General features: G+C 37.0%; 1 protein-coding gene across 9 annotated transcripts in view; it reads left to right on the top strand.

Annotated features, from left to right (window-relative positions):
- Positions 1-17414, top strand: part of mef2cb (myocyte enhancer factor 2cb) — an 88412-nt gene that overhangs the window by 66097 nt on the left and 4901 nt on the right. For 3 of the 9 annotated variants that reach the window (XM_048189147.1, XM_048189152.1, XM_048189146.1), the window contains 6 exons: positions 1243-1389; positions 3955-4099; positions 5985-6059; positions 14692-14864; positions 15823-15952; positions 16540-16675. In XM_048189147.1, coding sequence (XP_048045104.1) covers positions 1243-1389; positions 3955-4099; positions 5985-6059; positions 14692-14864; positions 15823-15952; positions 16540-16675 — 806 coding nt within the window. Of the gene's footprint in view, positions 1-1242; positions 1390-1504; positions 1643-3954; positions 4100-5984; positions 6060-14691; positions 14865-15822; positions 15953-16539; positions 16676-17414 lie in introns of all 9 variants that reach the window. The other 6 variants (XM_048189155.1, XM_048189151.1, XM_048189153.1 and 3 more) reach the window with 4 other exon arrangements.

Below are 17414 nucleotides of genomic sequence, written 5' to 3'. Positions count from 1 at the left end.
TCCTTGTATCGTTTCATGTTCCTTGGGTGTCTCTCTGTTAATCTATTTGGACCAGGCGTCTCTCTGGTGTGGTCAGCAGTAGGGCTGTTTCTTGCTGCTGAAATTACATTTAGACATTTTTCTCTTTGGTACACAGACCTGGTTAAATATTACCGTTTATATTTTAGGTTGGCCCTTCCTGTGTGTATCCTCTTGTCTCTCGACAACTTCCTTTACACCGAATATGTATGATTATTTTATATTACATAAATATAAATAACATGACCTTATGCAAATAGTCTAAAGCAAATAAGATTCTAGAAAATAAAATGTCAGCTTGAATTTCTTGGTTAATAAACCTTTTAAAGCTTCTACACTAGTGGTTCTCAAACTGTGGTCCTTAAGTGATAAATGACATTAAAATGTGCCTGAAAATATTAAATTAGGTTATTTAATTCAATATATACATTACTGTTAAAAGTTTGGGGTTGGTGAGACTTTTTTTAATATGTTTTTAAAAAGAAGTCTCTTATGCTCACCATTTATTTGATATATATAGAAAAAACAGTAATATTGTGAAGTATTATTACAATTTTAAGTAACTCTTTTAGATTTTAAAATGTAACATTCCTGTGAATGCAAAGCTGAATTTTCAGCATCATTCTAATATTTTGATTTGCTGCTCAAGAAACATTTCTTTCTTGTTGAAAGCAATTGTGCGGCTTAATATTTTTGTGAAACCGTGATAATTGTAACATTATAAATGTCTTCTGCCGCTTTTGCACCTTTGCCAATTTAATGTGCACTAAAAAAATCCATAAAAATAGGCCACAGTGTACAGTATTAATTTGACAGAGTTTTCCGTATTTATTTTTTACAGGTGTTTTACCTGTATTTTGAACTTCATTGCGTTGTGTTTTAGTGTTAACGGAAATGTCCTTAAAATTACTGGACAATGTCATAAGCTGCCAGTACTTTTTCTGTTATTTTACAGATTTATTTTTTACAGTGTGTCTTTGCGTAGATGTATTTATGAAATGTATCAATTTCTTTCTTACTTTCAAAAAAAAAAAAAAATCGTACCGTCCCTAATCTTTAAAACGATACTAACTATACATAACAGTTTTGAGGTAGTTTCCCTCACTGAAGTTGGCTATACAGAACATGGATGCTTTTTGGACTCAGAAAGTATTCAGTTTATGACCCACCTTAGAGTCTACGTGGTGGTTGGTATTTGAACTGTGTGCAAACTTGTATTTACAGACCCTGAGAAAGAAGGGTCTAAATGGCTGTGACAGCCCCGACCCCGACGCAGACGACTCAGTGGGCCACAGCCCAGAGTCGGACGACAAGTTCCATAAGATCAACAACGACATTGATCTGCACATGATCAGCAGACAGAGGATATGTGTAAGTACCTGCATTTCAGACTAGCCCTCTCACACTTCCTTCTTCTTCTCTCTCTCTCTTTTTTTTTTCTACCTCTCCTCCTCTGGCTCACTGTTCGCTCTGTGCGGGCCTTCAGGCATTGAGCAAGAAGGAGAACAAAGGCGGCGAGAGCCTGGAGCTCGAGTCTGCTCTCGCTCTCACTCCGCGCACGGAGGAGAAATACAAACAGATTAACGAAGAGTTTGATCTAATGATCAAGACTCAGAAGATACCTGTAAGTACAGCAAAGAGAGGAGAGGCTAAAAACTAACAGCTTTGTGGAAAAGCTAGTAAAGCTAACAAACATATTTGGATAAACAAAATTGTTCATTCTAAACTTTATATAGAACTCATGTAAAGTATATATCATGTAGATCTAGTATACAGGGTATATACACTGGTGCTGCCTTGGATGCATGGGTGATAATTGCACTTCTGATATATGACTAAAACAAGTCAGAAATAGATACTCTTCATTATATGTCTGAACCTACAGCCTGAGTGATTTAAACAAATAAATTTGCAAATCTTGCATGTGCTGCTTATGTGTGTCAAAGAATTAAGAGAAATAAAACAGCATGCTCTATTAAAGACAATCTGCTGCATGTTTTTTTAAAGCTTGAGTCATGATGATATATTCATATTGACATTCAGCAAAAAAAAAAAAGAAAAAATGTAATCAGAATTTTAAAATTTAATCAAAAATCTATCTATCTATCTATATATCTATCTATTAGAAAAACGTACCTGTGGAAAATTTTGTGCAAAACGAAAATACGTAGCGCCACGTACGTTTTGTGACAGAAAATGTGAAAAAAATGCATGTTCAGTTTTTTTTTTTCCCAAAACAGATGAACGTGAATATGGTACCTTTTTATTACGTTGGTTTTATACGTATCACCACAGTTCTGATTTGAAATGTCCGGTGAGTGTCGCTAATGCTCCATTACATTTTAAAATAACGTACCACCAACACTACACCTAAACCTACCCGATAGTGTTAACAAAAGCAAATGTGACATAAAAAGCATTCATAATCATGCCATTTTAGCTTGTTTTTGATCTCTCGTCTTTATCGTGAGTCGTGTTTCACGGGATTCGTACCCAAGGCTTCTGCATCCTAAGTACATTTCCATACCAGCTGAGCCACCGAGCAAGCTTGTTACGCTAGAAAAGCAAAACATATGGAGCTGGTTAAACGTGAAAACAAGTCTTTATTAATCCATAATCTGACCCTGTAATCATAACTGTGTATGAAAACGATTAAAAGTGCTTTCTGTTGTACTGCCTGTAGTGTTCATTTCTGTTGGAAACTGCAGTGATGCGTATTGGTACGTATTTTGTGTTTTGCAAAAATGTTCACACAGGTACGTTTTTTCATGAGATCAGGTTGCGACTGAATTATATTTTCCCAGTTAGAGAGTGCAGTAGCATAAAGAGGAAGAAAGGCACCATGCTGAAGATGTCCAGCCTCACGTACACAAAAAGATGTGGAAATCTCTTCCATTTAAAAGTAAATGAGAAGGGATGCGGTTCAGGAGACTTAGACAAAGATGCTAAAGATTTCCTCATGTTAAGATTGACTGTTTTTATTGCTTAGCGTGACCAGAACCATGGACATATTCAAATAGAAACAAAATAGTAATTTAGATACATTTGGTTTTATCTAATTAAATTAGGTTGATATTACTGAAGCAGTATCCCTCTGTTTTGTCAGAAAGTAGACATGCACTTTTTAGGAATGTGATTTAGTAACATATTTGACTATTACCCCAGGACAAACACAATGTACAATAACTGATTGGTTTATAAATTAGTTGTCATACAGTTTCAAAAACGTCATGAAGCATCAAACTAATATTTTTCAAGCTATTAAAAGGCCTTAGGGTCTCTGAGACTGCAAACAGAACATGAAGGTAAAGACGGAAAAATGAACACCTAACAAAAGTGAAGCTGTGCCAACCAAGACCTTCACTGCGGAGAGAAAATATTTGGCTGCCTCAAGCCATGATTGCTGTGGCCTTGTGAGTTAATGAAGAATGAAAGAGTGAGAAAGAGCGAGAGGCTCTTCTTCAGTTCCTGTCAGTTGATGCTCTCCCAGATGAGCACTTACAGACCCTCAGGACACATGGATACAATTAGGGGCTATTTTGTCCTTAAAAAACATATTACGAAGGAGGAAGGACTCTCTTCAAGGTTAAGCCTGTGTCTTTTGGAGTGACGTGAACAAGAGGATTTACAGAGATTTAGAGAGTTTAGAGTCATCTCTGCCTGTGCATTTAGGGAAGATAACAGAGAAACTGGACAGAAATACTGCTCAGGAGTTCTAAGAATTGATGACGTTGCATGCAATATATTTGTCACAAAAATACATTTTCGCCTTTGCAAAAGGTTGAGTATTCAAGTTGAAACTTGATCTGTTTTCTGTGTCGTTTTCCTCCCGCTTCACCTTTGTATTCAGTGTGTTTAACTTGCTGTTTTCACTATTATTATTATAGTTTGTTACAGATTATTTTAAAGGTATATATTGCTTCTGTCTCCAACCAGGCGGTGCCCTCTTCTACCTACGAGATGCCCATCCCCGTGAATAACCAGATCTACCCAGGCAATCATAACCTGCTTCCACTGGCCCACCATGGCCTGCAGAGAAACAGCATGTCACCCGGGGTCACACACAGACCACCTAGTGCAGGTAAAAACACACATATATATATATGGATTTAATAGGGGAAACTGTGAAAACGGCTTGACATAGATACCAACCCGATCTCATGGCAGTTCACACATATTTTATGAGGTGGCTAATTTGTATGACCTCACTTGTACTAATTTGTACGTTTTTTGCTAAATCATAGGTATTTTACGAGTTGCCAAATTTGTATGAATTCGTACGAATGACCTACCCTTAACCCCGTCCTTAAACCTACCCATCACTGGGGTTTAGACAAATCGTATCAATTCGTACGAATCATCGTATGAGGTCGTACGAATTAGCCACCTCGTAAAATTGGTCGTGAGATAGCGTTGAAGATCCAATGATCCATGGATATTGACATGCAGCAAGGAATCGTGTTTCCTTACACATGTGCCTGATTTCGACGTCAGGGAAATACATAAAACTAATTTTCCTGTGAACACTTTATATAAATACAATATAGGTAGGTCTAAATCCAGGTGATCAAATTATCAATGTTATATATATCGTTATATTGTCCAGCCATAAAACTTGTATAGTTTTTGTCAGCGTTTATTTATAAACATCCAATAATGCAGAATATAAGAGATTATATTCAGTCTGTAAAAATATACCTCATGATTTATTGTCAAATGTATTTGTACAGTCAATCGCAAAGCTATTTCCCATTTTAGAAGTGTGTTGTGTGTTTTTTCGCGGCATTTACGCTGAAAGCAATGCTACCGCTCAGTCTTTTTGCCAGTGGACGTAACCGCAGTTACTCTGGCCGACAGTGATGTCACATGCATAACCTCTATATATATATATCATAGAGTGCATAGTGTGACTGGAAAAAATATTTAATTAAAATATAACTTTCATTGTATCTGAAACAACTTTTCATTTCTACCGACATGACCAAGTCATGTTAAAAAACACTATTAAATATAATAATAATTAAAGTAGTATTAAAGTTAGACATGTTACATGTTCTATGTCATGCATACAGAATAATATTACCTATAATTAATTTAATACTCAGCATTCCTCTATATTTCTATTCATTTGTCCTTTTGCCTGTATTTCCCTATGACAATGAGGTTCAGTGGGGTTCTATATAGAACACTAGCATTCTTGGCTCAATTTTAAAGAAGCTTTTCATTTTTTTTTTTTCTAGTGATAAAGTTTGTTTACGAGCTGTTTAAATCATAAAATTTAATCAAAATAAAAAATGAATTGAAATGAATTAATTAAAGAGAAATTTATAAAATGATCCCATGATGGGAACCCCTAAAAGGTTCTATATATGAAGTGCCTGACAGAAACTTTTAAGGTACTATATCGAACTTTTTCTTCTTAAGAGTGTACAGAACGATCCTGTTGGCTCTTTTATATTGTTGTGTTGTCTTGCTTCATTAGACAGAGTCTCTCACCCACAGCTCTGTCATTAAAACTGCTTTCTCCTGATGCAATCAGGTCTGTATTCCAGGAGTGCTTAGCTAAATATGAGTTTTGGCCCAGCCTGCACGCCTCTGACCACACTTGCTCCCCTGCATGCTTAAAAATAAAAATGTGTAATTTTTCTTGGACACCACGGACGAGCCCCGTCGGCCACATCGCTTCCTCCTCAGAAAAGTGTGCTGAGGTGGAAAAGGACAGTGTTTTGTTCTTCTCAGACAAACACACACACACGTCTCTGTCACCTTATATTTGTCTTTCGGTCTCCCTCGCTCTTAAACGTGCTGGGAGGGAGGAAGATCTCTGTGGCGTGAGGGACTTGAATAAATGAGCTGACAGTTTTAAGAAGGAAGATTTTGTGGTAGGATGTGGATGTCAGCTGCAATGAAGTGACTGAAATCTCTCTCTCTCTCTCTCTCTTTCTGTCTTTCTCTTCCCATGCTAGGTGGTCTGATGGGCACTGATCTCTCCACTGGCGCGGGCACCAGTGCTGGTAAGGACGGCATCCCCACATACTACAGTATGTTCCCTCTCCATCATGACTTTTACTCAGCCAATAACTGCACGAATTCTCTTCCAGCACTAACCAGCCTCGCAAATTTTCAGCAGAATGTTCTGTTTGTATAAGCTGGGCTTGTATTCATTTCTTTGCAGACTTTAGTCATTAAGTGAACTGGACTGAACTTGATTGGTTCAAACCCAACAGCCACAGTAAATGAAAACATTTGGTTGTGTTTTTTTATTGTTTTTTTTTGTTGTTTTTTTCAATTCTTGCGAAATAATTACTATACAGTGGTTGTTTTGTGTTAACGTGTATGTCAGTAATAACATATATAAAAGTTTAGGAGTCTGTATGATTTTTTAATGTTTTTGAAAGACGTCTCTTATGCTCACTAAGGCTGCATTTATTTGATCAAAAATACAGTAAAAACAGTAATGTTGAGCTGAATTTTCAGCAGCCATTACACCAGTCTTCAGTGTCACATGATCCTTTAGAAATCATTATAATATGCTGATTTGGTTCTTAAGAAACATTTCTTATTATTATCAATGTTGAAGACAGATACTTAATATGTTTGTGGAATAGAAAAAAAAGCATTTATTTGAAATAGGAATCTTTTTAACATCATAAATGTCTTTACTGGCATTTTTGATCAATTTAATACATCTTTCCTGAATACAAGTATTAAAGGTACAGTGTGTACATTTTAGCGGCATCTAGTGGTAAGGTTGCAAATTGCAGTATAGAGAAGCTACGGTGGCCAACACAGGACAAACATGTCATCGTCTGACACAGAAGATAGTAGCCATTCAAGCAAACATGCTCTGTAGAGCAGTTTGTCCGTTTAGGGGTACTGTAGAAACATGTCGGCGCAAAATGACGACTTAACTTGTAAGGGGACTCACGGTTTATGTAGATAGAAATGGCTCATTCTAACAGCGTGTCCTAACCAGACGTGACACCGCATCTTTTCCATGTTAATCAGAGTTTTTGTCCTAACCAGCCGCGACGGCAACGCGCGAATATTCTATTTTAGAAACGGTTTCTATTTCTCTGCGACGTTGCGGCTGAAACAGTAACACAAAGTATGGCAATGATAATATCAGGTGCTGTTTATGTGCTTTATTTAATGTTAAAAGCGTCTAATGTAAGTTTGAATATCATTCTGTGTTCCCAGCTTTTTAGCTGTAATGAAAAAAACACTGGCTAATTCACCTCAGATCTTGAACATAAATAAATGGGCACAAGAATGTTCAAACTGTCAACTCAATGCGAACAAACAAGTGTATTCTGACAAAGATTGGTTCAGTCACTCTGTATGTACTTTATGTTTAAATGGTATAATATTTATGAATTTTAACATGTACTTTTTTTCATTTTGTCTGTTGTGCTCTTGCCGAGAGAGCCCGCCCACGCTCTCTTCTGATTGGCTGTGGTTTTTGATTGATTTTATCGCTTCTCATTTTCGCATCACGTCTAGTGTGGACAGTCAAATTGCTTGTGTAAGGTAATAAAAACATAATGATTAATTATGTAAGGTCTTTATTCACCACTGAAAACATAGTTATGTATATTATATTGCATTTCTGTCAATAGATCCTTCTAAAATTTACACATTGCACCTTTAATTTCTTACAAAAAATAAATAAATAAATAAATAAATAAAATCTTATTGACCCCAAACCTTTTAGTGTATATTAGCATTAAACCATTTCCTTACTGAATTTGTCGGGTTTGGTGAAATCACATGCGCACACTCTTCTTTCGTGCTCTTCAAGCATATAAAGATTGTTCGTCCCTATAAGCTTTGTAAATATCAGCGTTTTTTTAGTAAAGAGGTAAACAAGCATATTGGCATTAGCAATATGCTGCACTGTTTGAGCCATGTCCTTTGTTTGTTTGCTTCAGCTCTTGTCTGAAAATGATAGCGCACACAGCTCCCCTCTCACCCTGTACTTCTGCTTTATGTATTTTGTAGGATAAGGCCTATCGTATGTTTGGAGTAAAACATACTTGGAATATTTTTCCATCTAGTAGCCCACTCCTTTCAGAGAATTTGTATATGAGTTTCTGTATACCAGAACAATCCACTTGAAAGCAATAGTTATACAGTCGGATTGGTGCTTTGACTTGTGGTTGCCTCAGAGTCTCTGGGTATATGTGGACGTCTGCGCGTGTGCGTGTCTGCACGTCTGTTTGTGTCTGTGTGTGTGTATGTGGGTATGCCAGTCTTAACCACTAACCAGTGGTCACAGAAGCATGGCTTGGATATTTAAAGCGGGACAGTAGATGTTTTGAACTTGGCTTCCGGGTTGCTGAGACACAGCTGGGTAACCTTGTCTGGCCCGGGGTCCATTGTATGAGGGTGAGGGTGAGGTCTGTCAACTGACCCCCTCTCTTCACTGTCTCGAATGCACAAAAGTACCACTTGTTGGTGTGGCCCTGCTGTCCACATTCAAGGTCCACAGCCATCAAGTATAGCCATTGTGCCGACGACAGGCTAACACAGGGCACAGTGTGGAGTTGATGTAGGCCACAACTCTGGAAACAAGAGTTGAAGAGAGTCAAATGAAACAAGAGGCCTTTTAATGGTCTATAATATGAATATGATATGAATATTCATGAGTCTTTTTCTCTTTCTCATATGGTAGCCTTCGTTACCTCTTGATTCCAATATGTTTAATATCCTACTTAAAAAAAAAAAAAAAAAAAAAAAAAAAGATTCTGTTTCTTAATTATATATACAGTGCTTAATAAGTTTATTAGACCACCTGTCTCAATAACGAGAAAACACAAATATTTTAGGAATCTGTCAAAAACTTACTTTAAATAAAAAATGTTATTGTCATTTATTAGGCAACTAAATAGTCCTTATTCACTCATAATAACCAAAAAATATATATATATATATTATTTTTTTATTTTGTATGGCCTCGATAACAGCTTGCATTCTTGCCGGCATTGTTTTTATGTACTAGCAACTGTCTTTGAATCCATTAAATGCCTTAGAAATGCATTAGAAACACTACTGTGACTAAAGAGCTTACACATACTGGTGGATTAACCATTACAGAAACATAAAAAATGATTTTAGCAATCAACAATACTGTTAGTATAGGGCAGCTGTGGCACAAACCTTACATTTTTTAATAAAAAAATTTGTTAAGCACTATATACAGTATATATATATTAATAATTAGAAATAATTAATAATAGAAATTAATAATTGTATTCATCTAGGATGCATTAAAGTGATCAAAAGTGACAGTAAAGGCATTGACTGAACATTGATTATGTTTCTTGAGCACCAAATCAGAATGATTTCTGAAGGATCATGTGACACTGAAGACTGGAGTAATGATGCTGAAAATCAGAAATAAATTCCATTTTACAAAATTTCACAATATATTTTTTTTTACTGTATTTTTGATCAAATAAACAGAGCCTTGATGAGCATAAGAGACAAAACCCCACCTTTAGATCAGTACTGTATATATAGTTAATACATTTGAATATATTTTTCAAGTTATGTTATGGAGTAGTGTTTTGCCAGCAAAGTGTGTCATGGTACGATGTTCGTCGCAGACAGCTACTTATTTGGCTGGCACCCTGGCATTCTCAGACAACCGCAAGTCCTCTGCTACGTGTATTTATGCATCTGTGACATATGGGTTGTGCTATGAGATAGAGAAAGGTCAGCCAACACATAGGAGAAAGTGAAGTGGCCAGTCTATTTTTTGTCTCTTAGGTGGAGTCCCATAGCAAGTCCATTGACTTTATCCTTTCTATGGTATTTATTGTTAATTTACTGCGTACACGCATTTGGTCCTACCACACCTCTGCAGTTTACAGGTCATTGCAGTAGCAGTGCGTGTGCAATTCTTTCAGTTGCTAGAACCGAGGCTGGCCTGAAACCTCAACACCGAATCAACAAACACGGACAACAGGATTAAATGCGACCGTTACACCACAATAAGAAATCAGAGACGGTCCAACTTGCAGGGAAAGCGAGCGTGTGCTTAACCACACTGGCCGGTCAGTTTGCTTTGACGCTGAGTGGAAACTTAGGCCAAGCCCATTTACTGTTAAGCCTCCTCTGCGGAGCCCCAGAAATAGAATCGGCTCCTTTATCATGTGTACACATCAGGCGATTTGTGTGTGAGGAGGGGACCACTCGTTTCTGGGCAGCTGTAATTTTAGCACTTCCCCATTGTGAGGGCGATAGCTGGGCCACAAACGCACAGGGAAGAGACTTGTGTGGCTTTTGCAAGGGAAACAGCATGAGTCAGAAGATGGACACTGTTGTGGCCTATAGTGCACTGCTTTTGAATCTGAGATGCCGTTCTCTGTGACTTACAGAACAAGCAACTGTAAAAAATAAGTTGAATAGCATGAGATAAATGAGTTTTGTGCTACTTATTGGCCACCTGAATCCCAGCTGTGCTGCTTATGATCCATAAATCAAGTCGCCGTGGCTCATTCATCACCAGTGTCTAGCGCACGTCCTTAGTTGAACTCATCGTCTCCGTCTGCCTGCTCTCGACGGGTCACTTTAACTCTTGCGTGGTATTGCTAATCACAGACGGCAGCGCCCTGGTTGTTAAATACATCCCGGCCTGTGTGATTTGAGCAGTCTGTGTGTTTTATGATTGGCTCAGGGTGTACTGTACTGTACTGGCCTCTTTAATTAACCTGCACACATCATGAAATCACAGGTTTCTATGGTTACCAGAGCAGAACAGAGGCCAGTCTCTCGGTCCTTTTGTACGATAATAATTACAGAAAGAGTTTGGATTTTCTCATTGTGTATCTGTCATATCACTTCAACCTAAAAGGTTTAAAATGAACAGATATTCATATATTATATATGGCCCTAGATTATTGGTTAAAAGACTTTAATTGAATATTTTGGCTTCAAAACAAGATGCAAGTTAAGCTTAATCAACGTTATCAGCATACATGCTGGAAGTGAATGGGGCCACTGAAAATGGAAGTGAATTGGGCCAAAAAACAGATTTAAAGATTTATAAACAGAAATGTGCAGCTTATAACTTAATAAAAACTGGTACATTCATTCAGATGTTAAATCTTGTGTATTATTTGAGCCATAAAGCTGCTTAAATCATTATTTTTTACAGTAGTTTATGATATTGCATCAAAGTTATAACTTTACATGGAAACTTTAAATACAAATTTTATTTTTATTTATTTTCTTTTAAATCTCAATAATATTGTTAACATGCAAATTGGTTATTTCATCTGGCTATAGTATAGAAACAGTAGCTGCGTTTCCATTACTCTTTACATTGCACATATTGAAATTGCGAATTAAAAATACGCTCAATGGAAACACGTCAATTTCGCAGAAGCTCCCATATATTCCAAAAAAGTTTTTACGCTCGCATGACGTGGTTTTCAGGCAATTCAAAAAAGGAATATTTTGCAAAACTGCAATGGAAACAGTTTTTTTTTTTTTTTTTTTTTTTTTTTTTTCTCCGCATTGATAGGTCACCTGCTGTATGTAAAAGTCCGTCATTCTTTAATTCATAGAGGGTGCTATATATTTGGACAGAAGACGAGAGTTCTTCATTAAACTCATTAAAAACAAAAGTATTACGGGACTACTTGATTCAAAACAACAAATAAATGCCACAATTTGAATTTATCAAGACCTCGAAGCAGATAGGGAGGGAGAAACACCCAGAAACACCTCATACATGGCTGATCCCAAGTATAAGGGGCTTTTTTTGCCATAAATGGATAACATTGGATAATATGCCTATATTCTCTTTTGATAAAAAAATAATGTGCAGTGGCTGGGATATATGTAAACTTACCCACATCCGTTGCCATAATTTTTGGAATGACTTTTTTTGGAAAAAAAATTGTTTTAGTCGCATAGCATCGGTTAATGGAAACGCCATCATTTCTCAATAGTTTTTTAAGTTTTGTGGAAATCTGTAATAGAAACATGGCTAGTGAGTATTTTAATGTCTTTGAATTGTCCCCATTCACTTCCATTGTAGGTTTTTCAGTGTAACCCAGTTAATGTATTTTTGTTGTTTTAGAGAGAGAGAAAAGCGGGGATGAGTTTTCGTGGTAATCAGCACGAGTGCTGTCGATTGAGCTCTACTTGTACCGAGCCTGTTATATTCCTTTAAGTGTGGAAATGTATTTTTAGGGGATCAAATGCAGTTTTATTTCCTCATCTCCACTGCAAACAATGAAGTGTGGCTGTTTAAGTGTTTAGAGAAGAGCTCCAGCCAGCTGTTTTTCGAGCCCTGTACTTCACTATGTATGAGGAGACAGGAAATGCATCAGTGCACATGGCACATACATCTACCCGCTCACACTTGTACAAACACAATCTCTCACAATCACAGTTACTCTTCCTGGTTCCCGGCTCATGTCCTCCTTATTTTCCTTGAATCGTGCAAATTGCGCTTTCAAGACTTCTCATTTGAAAACAACAAAAACCATCGCCTTCAAATTAAAGAAAGATCACCAGGGCGAAATTGCCGAGGACGACATCTGCGTCTAGTTTTCCTCTCGAGTGCATGATTGGGAAATTCATTTATGTCTACCGTATAATTCCTAACCCTCTTTTAAGTGGCAAAAGCCATGCAGCACTCCACATTTTTCCCCTCGAAAGCAAAAAAAAAAATTTGGATTGAAACAAAGACTCTGTACTTCTTTCCTCCGATCCCTCCTATTTTTTTTTCCAGTATAATGTACCCCTCTGGTTCTTTGGAGATGATGAAGTTGGGTTAGCAATTGTGGATGAGGAATAAAGATTGCTTGTCTGATCCACTTCTGGTAGTCATAAGAGAAAGCCACATGTGCACACATGTATTTATCATTGATTGCCAAATGACGACCTTCACTGTCAGTAGTTAAGGGCCATGCATTTTATGTCATTCATAGAGACTGCTGCCTTGGGAAGTGAGATGTGATAGTGGCAACCTTCCCATTGTGCTCCAGATGGGACTTGGAGTGATCCTTTACAGCTGAAATAAAATGTCTTAAAATGACTGGAATATCATTCAAAATCCATTTTCTCCCTCATATTGTACATTCTAATGTTTCATGTGTAATTTGTACATTAAGGCCTGTTTTCACAGACAGGGCCTAGATTAAGCTAGGAATGGGCATAAATTAGGACATTGAAGTAACTTTTATAAATGTGCCTTAGTAAAAAATACAAAAATATTACTGCTGTATATCTTAAGACAAAAAAGTGTAATATAACATTATTATATTATATAAGTATAATATAAACAAAAAAAGTGGTGTTCTGCTAAAAAATAACAATAATACATGTTTTACCTAATGAAGTTTTTACTGTTTTGCTCTCATTTAACATCAGCTCTTAGAGCACCCAGAGTTACCATTGCCACCTGTCTCTATTCATCAAACACCTGCCTCCTTACCGCAAAAACCACAAGAGGAACAAATGAGCCTCATCTCTCTCCTCTCTCTTTCTCTTTATCTACCCACACTCCACATTTTCATTTCTCGACTTCATGATGCTGCAACAGTTTGCTCTCAAACAGAAACATTCAAGCAGTCTGTCATGAATTGACCATAATTTAAAGTCCAAACACCTCACTACCAACATTTTGCTACGTCTTTTAAAAGAGAATGTTTTCCTAAATATCAGATAGTGTTGACTAAAAAAGTAGGTGACACAACTGTGAAGCCTTATGAAAAAGGTTACCTTTCCTCCGGTCGATTATTTTATTTTATTTTATTTTATTTTATTTTATTTTATTTTATTTTATTTTATTTTATTTTATTTATTTTTATTTTTTATTTTTTTTATTTTTTACTTTATATATTATCATTTTTATGTTTCTAACTCTAAAGCTTAATATATATTATATTTTATTTGTATAATTTATTTTTATATTTTATATCTGTATATGAAGGGGTTTAAGAGGTAATGAGTGATAATGTCATTTTGATTAGGAAAATAAATAAAATTGTATTTCATCTCTGCTTAATTTCAAAGTGAAAATCTTACTTTTTTTAAATCAAATATGTTTTGTCTTGTGTCTTAAGAATCAGTGACAAAAATTACATAGCTTATCCATGATAATCAGTTGAACTGAGAGCTTGGATCTTTTTACTCAAACAGAGGCTGACAAAAAAAAAAAAAAAAAAACATATTTTGAATCATAATGACATATAATGATTCATGAGTGAAAATCATTTGAGCGTGACGGGGTGATTTGGGGTAGCTGAATTAGTCTGGCTTGATTTGATGGAGGGTGAATGAGAGGGTGTGTTTACCAAGTGCTTGGTGCAAATGAATGAGTGGTGGTGGAGGTGCAAGTTGTGTGAAATGGTGTGGAAACATTGAATTGAAAGAGCACATTCTTGGTGAAAGATGGTTGCAATACTCCAGAACGGATAAAACAGTGTTTAATGGCTGCATGTGGTGAAGGCTCACTGGAACCGTGTGGAGAGCTGCAGACAGGGTTGAATAGAAGCTTCACAGTAGATGACGGTGTAAATGGTGCATTCTGGTGCAGGCGAGAGAGTGAAATGAAGCTTGCTTAAATTGTGTGGCACGGTGAAAGTTTGATGTACTCAATTTGGCTCTGTTGTGCCTAACGCCCTTTTCCCCTCCCTTTCTGTCTCTCATTAGGAAATGGCTATGGAAACCACCGTAACTCTCCAGGACTTCTGGTGTCCTCCGGAGGAATGAACAAGAGCATGCAGGCCAAGTCCCCTCCACCAGTGAACCTGGGGATGAACAGCCGTAAGCCTGACCTCCGAGTGCTCATCCCACCTGGGGCCAAGAACAACATGCCCTCCATTGTAAGTTTACCAAAGTGTGTTGAATTTTACTAACAGCCACGATGGTACTACATCCATAAAACCACACGCCTCAGTTCCTTCGTAATCCTCCATGGTTCTCCTCTCCTTTCTTCTCACTTCCTCTCCAGTAGTTTTATAATCCAATAAGCACAGGTTAGAGCTCTATTAGAAACAACTTAAGTAGTCACCTCAGCAGCTTTTGTCTTGTTTGGTGAAGTACGCTTCTGTAGGTTCACGTAGTGTCATAGGCGGCCATCAGCTTCACTCACTGCCACTGTCAGCCAATGACACTAATTCTGGATTTATCACCCTCCCTTTACTGCCATCAGTCTGAGGATGTTGACCTTCTATTGGTAAGTGGCACTGTCACTCAAACTGGTGACATAGGCTAATAGTTCTGAAGGCCATTTGTCATCCTCATACACATAAAATGATGAGACCAGTAGTGTTTGGTCAGATATTGTTTAGCTTATTGTTCTAATGCCAATAGGGAGATGCACATGTTGACCTGTAAAAGTGCTTAAATGCAATTTCGTATTAGGAACATCTACACAACCAAGCTCCAGAGTGACATCTAGTGGTTATAAGAGTCGTCTCGTTCTCAGGTTTATTCACCTCTCTGTGTCCATCTCTGCTTTTCTTAATCTCTGTCGCATCATTCAGTCATCATGCCAGCCTGACAAAAGAGGAAAAAAACACCTCCAACCCTTCTTTTGCTAGTTCTGTTGCCTTGGAGACCTTGAGTTTCTATAGCGACCAAGTGCCCTATGAGGGATTGTAAATCATAGGTTGAGCAGATTCAGTGGTGCTTCGTGTAAAACGACTATTTTCCCTTCATTATTTTGGTGGGCGGTGCTCCATCATTTGTTTGATGAAGATACAGATATATTCAAGCCTCGTGAGTGACAAGTGACAAGTCATCTATATGTGTTCTTCTGCTCTCTTCCTCTTCTTATAGAACCAGAGAATAAACAACTCTCAGTCTGCACAGTCACTGGCTACCCCCGTGGTTTCTGTAGCGACGCCCACTCTACCAGGGCAGGGAATGGGCGGTTACCCATCAGCCATTTCCACCTCATATGGTACTGGTAGGTACCTCAATTACACTAATACTGAGTATACTTTGCATTATACACACATTTCACATCTTACAGGGTTAGTTGAATGAAAATTCTGTTATTAATTACTCACCCTCAAAATTAAATTTTTAGGTGAACTAACCCTTTAATCAGAATGTTTAAATGTAGTAACTTTAATGTTTATTAAAAAATAAATGAACAAATGTAGTTTAATATAATATAATATAATATAATATAATATAATATAATATAATATAATATAATATAATATAATATAATTAGTGCATCAATCTAAAATTCTGTTCGGTGATCTATTACTACTGTAATTACTGTAAATTCACATAATCAGATGTAATAATTAACATCATTATTTTTAATTAGAATTTCATATTGCTTTTTTTTTTTTAATTTACCTCTTTTTATATTACTTTCTTAAACCCAGACTAAATGAATGCAGAATCTCTTTGAATTATTGTCTATTCTGTGTGTGTAATAGCTCTGTCTCACCAGCAGGTGGAGATATTGTTCTCCAAATGAGCAGCACCAATTTTTTTTTTTGATGCAAATATTAATCCTCTTCATGTGTTTTCTTCTAGAATATTCTCTGAGCAGTGCAGATCTGTCCTCTATATCTGGCTTCAACAGTGCCAACACTCTGCATCTGGGCTCAATGAGCGGATGGCAGCAACATCAGATCCAGAACATGCAGCACTCTGCCCTCAGTCAGCTGGGGTGAGTCTAAACACACACAATTAATTACCAATACACACATCAAATAGCCTATTTTAATCTTTATGCACTTAAAGGTACACTATTTAACTTTTGGCCCTTTAGTGGTTAAAAAAAAACGGCTCTGTGTGACTGCAGATGAATATGGTTATGCTAGTGCTCATAAAACATTCATTACTAGGCTTAAGAGATATCACCAGTTTAGATGGAAAGGATCTCAAGCTAACTAGCTGAAGATGTTGCTGTAGTTATACACATTAGTAGACATGGTACTTCCTTGAAAATAAATTCAGCGCTACAAAAACTATAATGAAATGACCCTTCATAATAGATAATGCTTTACAATGAAATCTGTTAGAGAGCTACATATGGCAATTTATCTGTTCGATAAAATGCCGTACTCACCTGTTGAGTAATAAAAACACCATCTCTGAGTCGTTTTTACAACATTTCATGTTCCTCAGTTCTCGCCAATCCAAAAAGCCAAGCTAATGTTGATTCTGGTTTTATTACAAGGCTCTGTCGTGTTCTCTTTTTGCCAGGAGACTCTCCTCTGTTTGCCGTTTTTTTAAAACGGGTTATTCTCCAGAGTCTTAGCATGCTCCATGACAACATTTCTCACTCGTTGTGACAACTAACCTATAACACTCCCACACAATACACGCATCTAAGTAGCCAGAGCAACTTTTCTCTATTTACGGATATGACGAGACACGCACGGGCCAGTGATGTTATGTACGCA

The sequence above is a fragment of the Megalobrama amblycephala genome, linkage group LG4 (genome assembly GCF_018812025.1).
Source record: "Megalobrama amblycephala isolate DHTTF-2021 linkage group LG4, ASM1881202v1, whole genome shotgun sequence".
Classification (NCBI taxonomy): domain Eukaryota; kingdom Metazoa; phylum Chordata; class Actinopteri; order Cypriniformes; family Xenocyprididae; genus Megalobrama; species Megalobrama amblycephala.
This window is presented reverse-complemented; position numbering and strand designations above follow the sequence as displayed.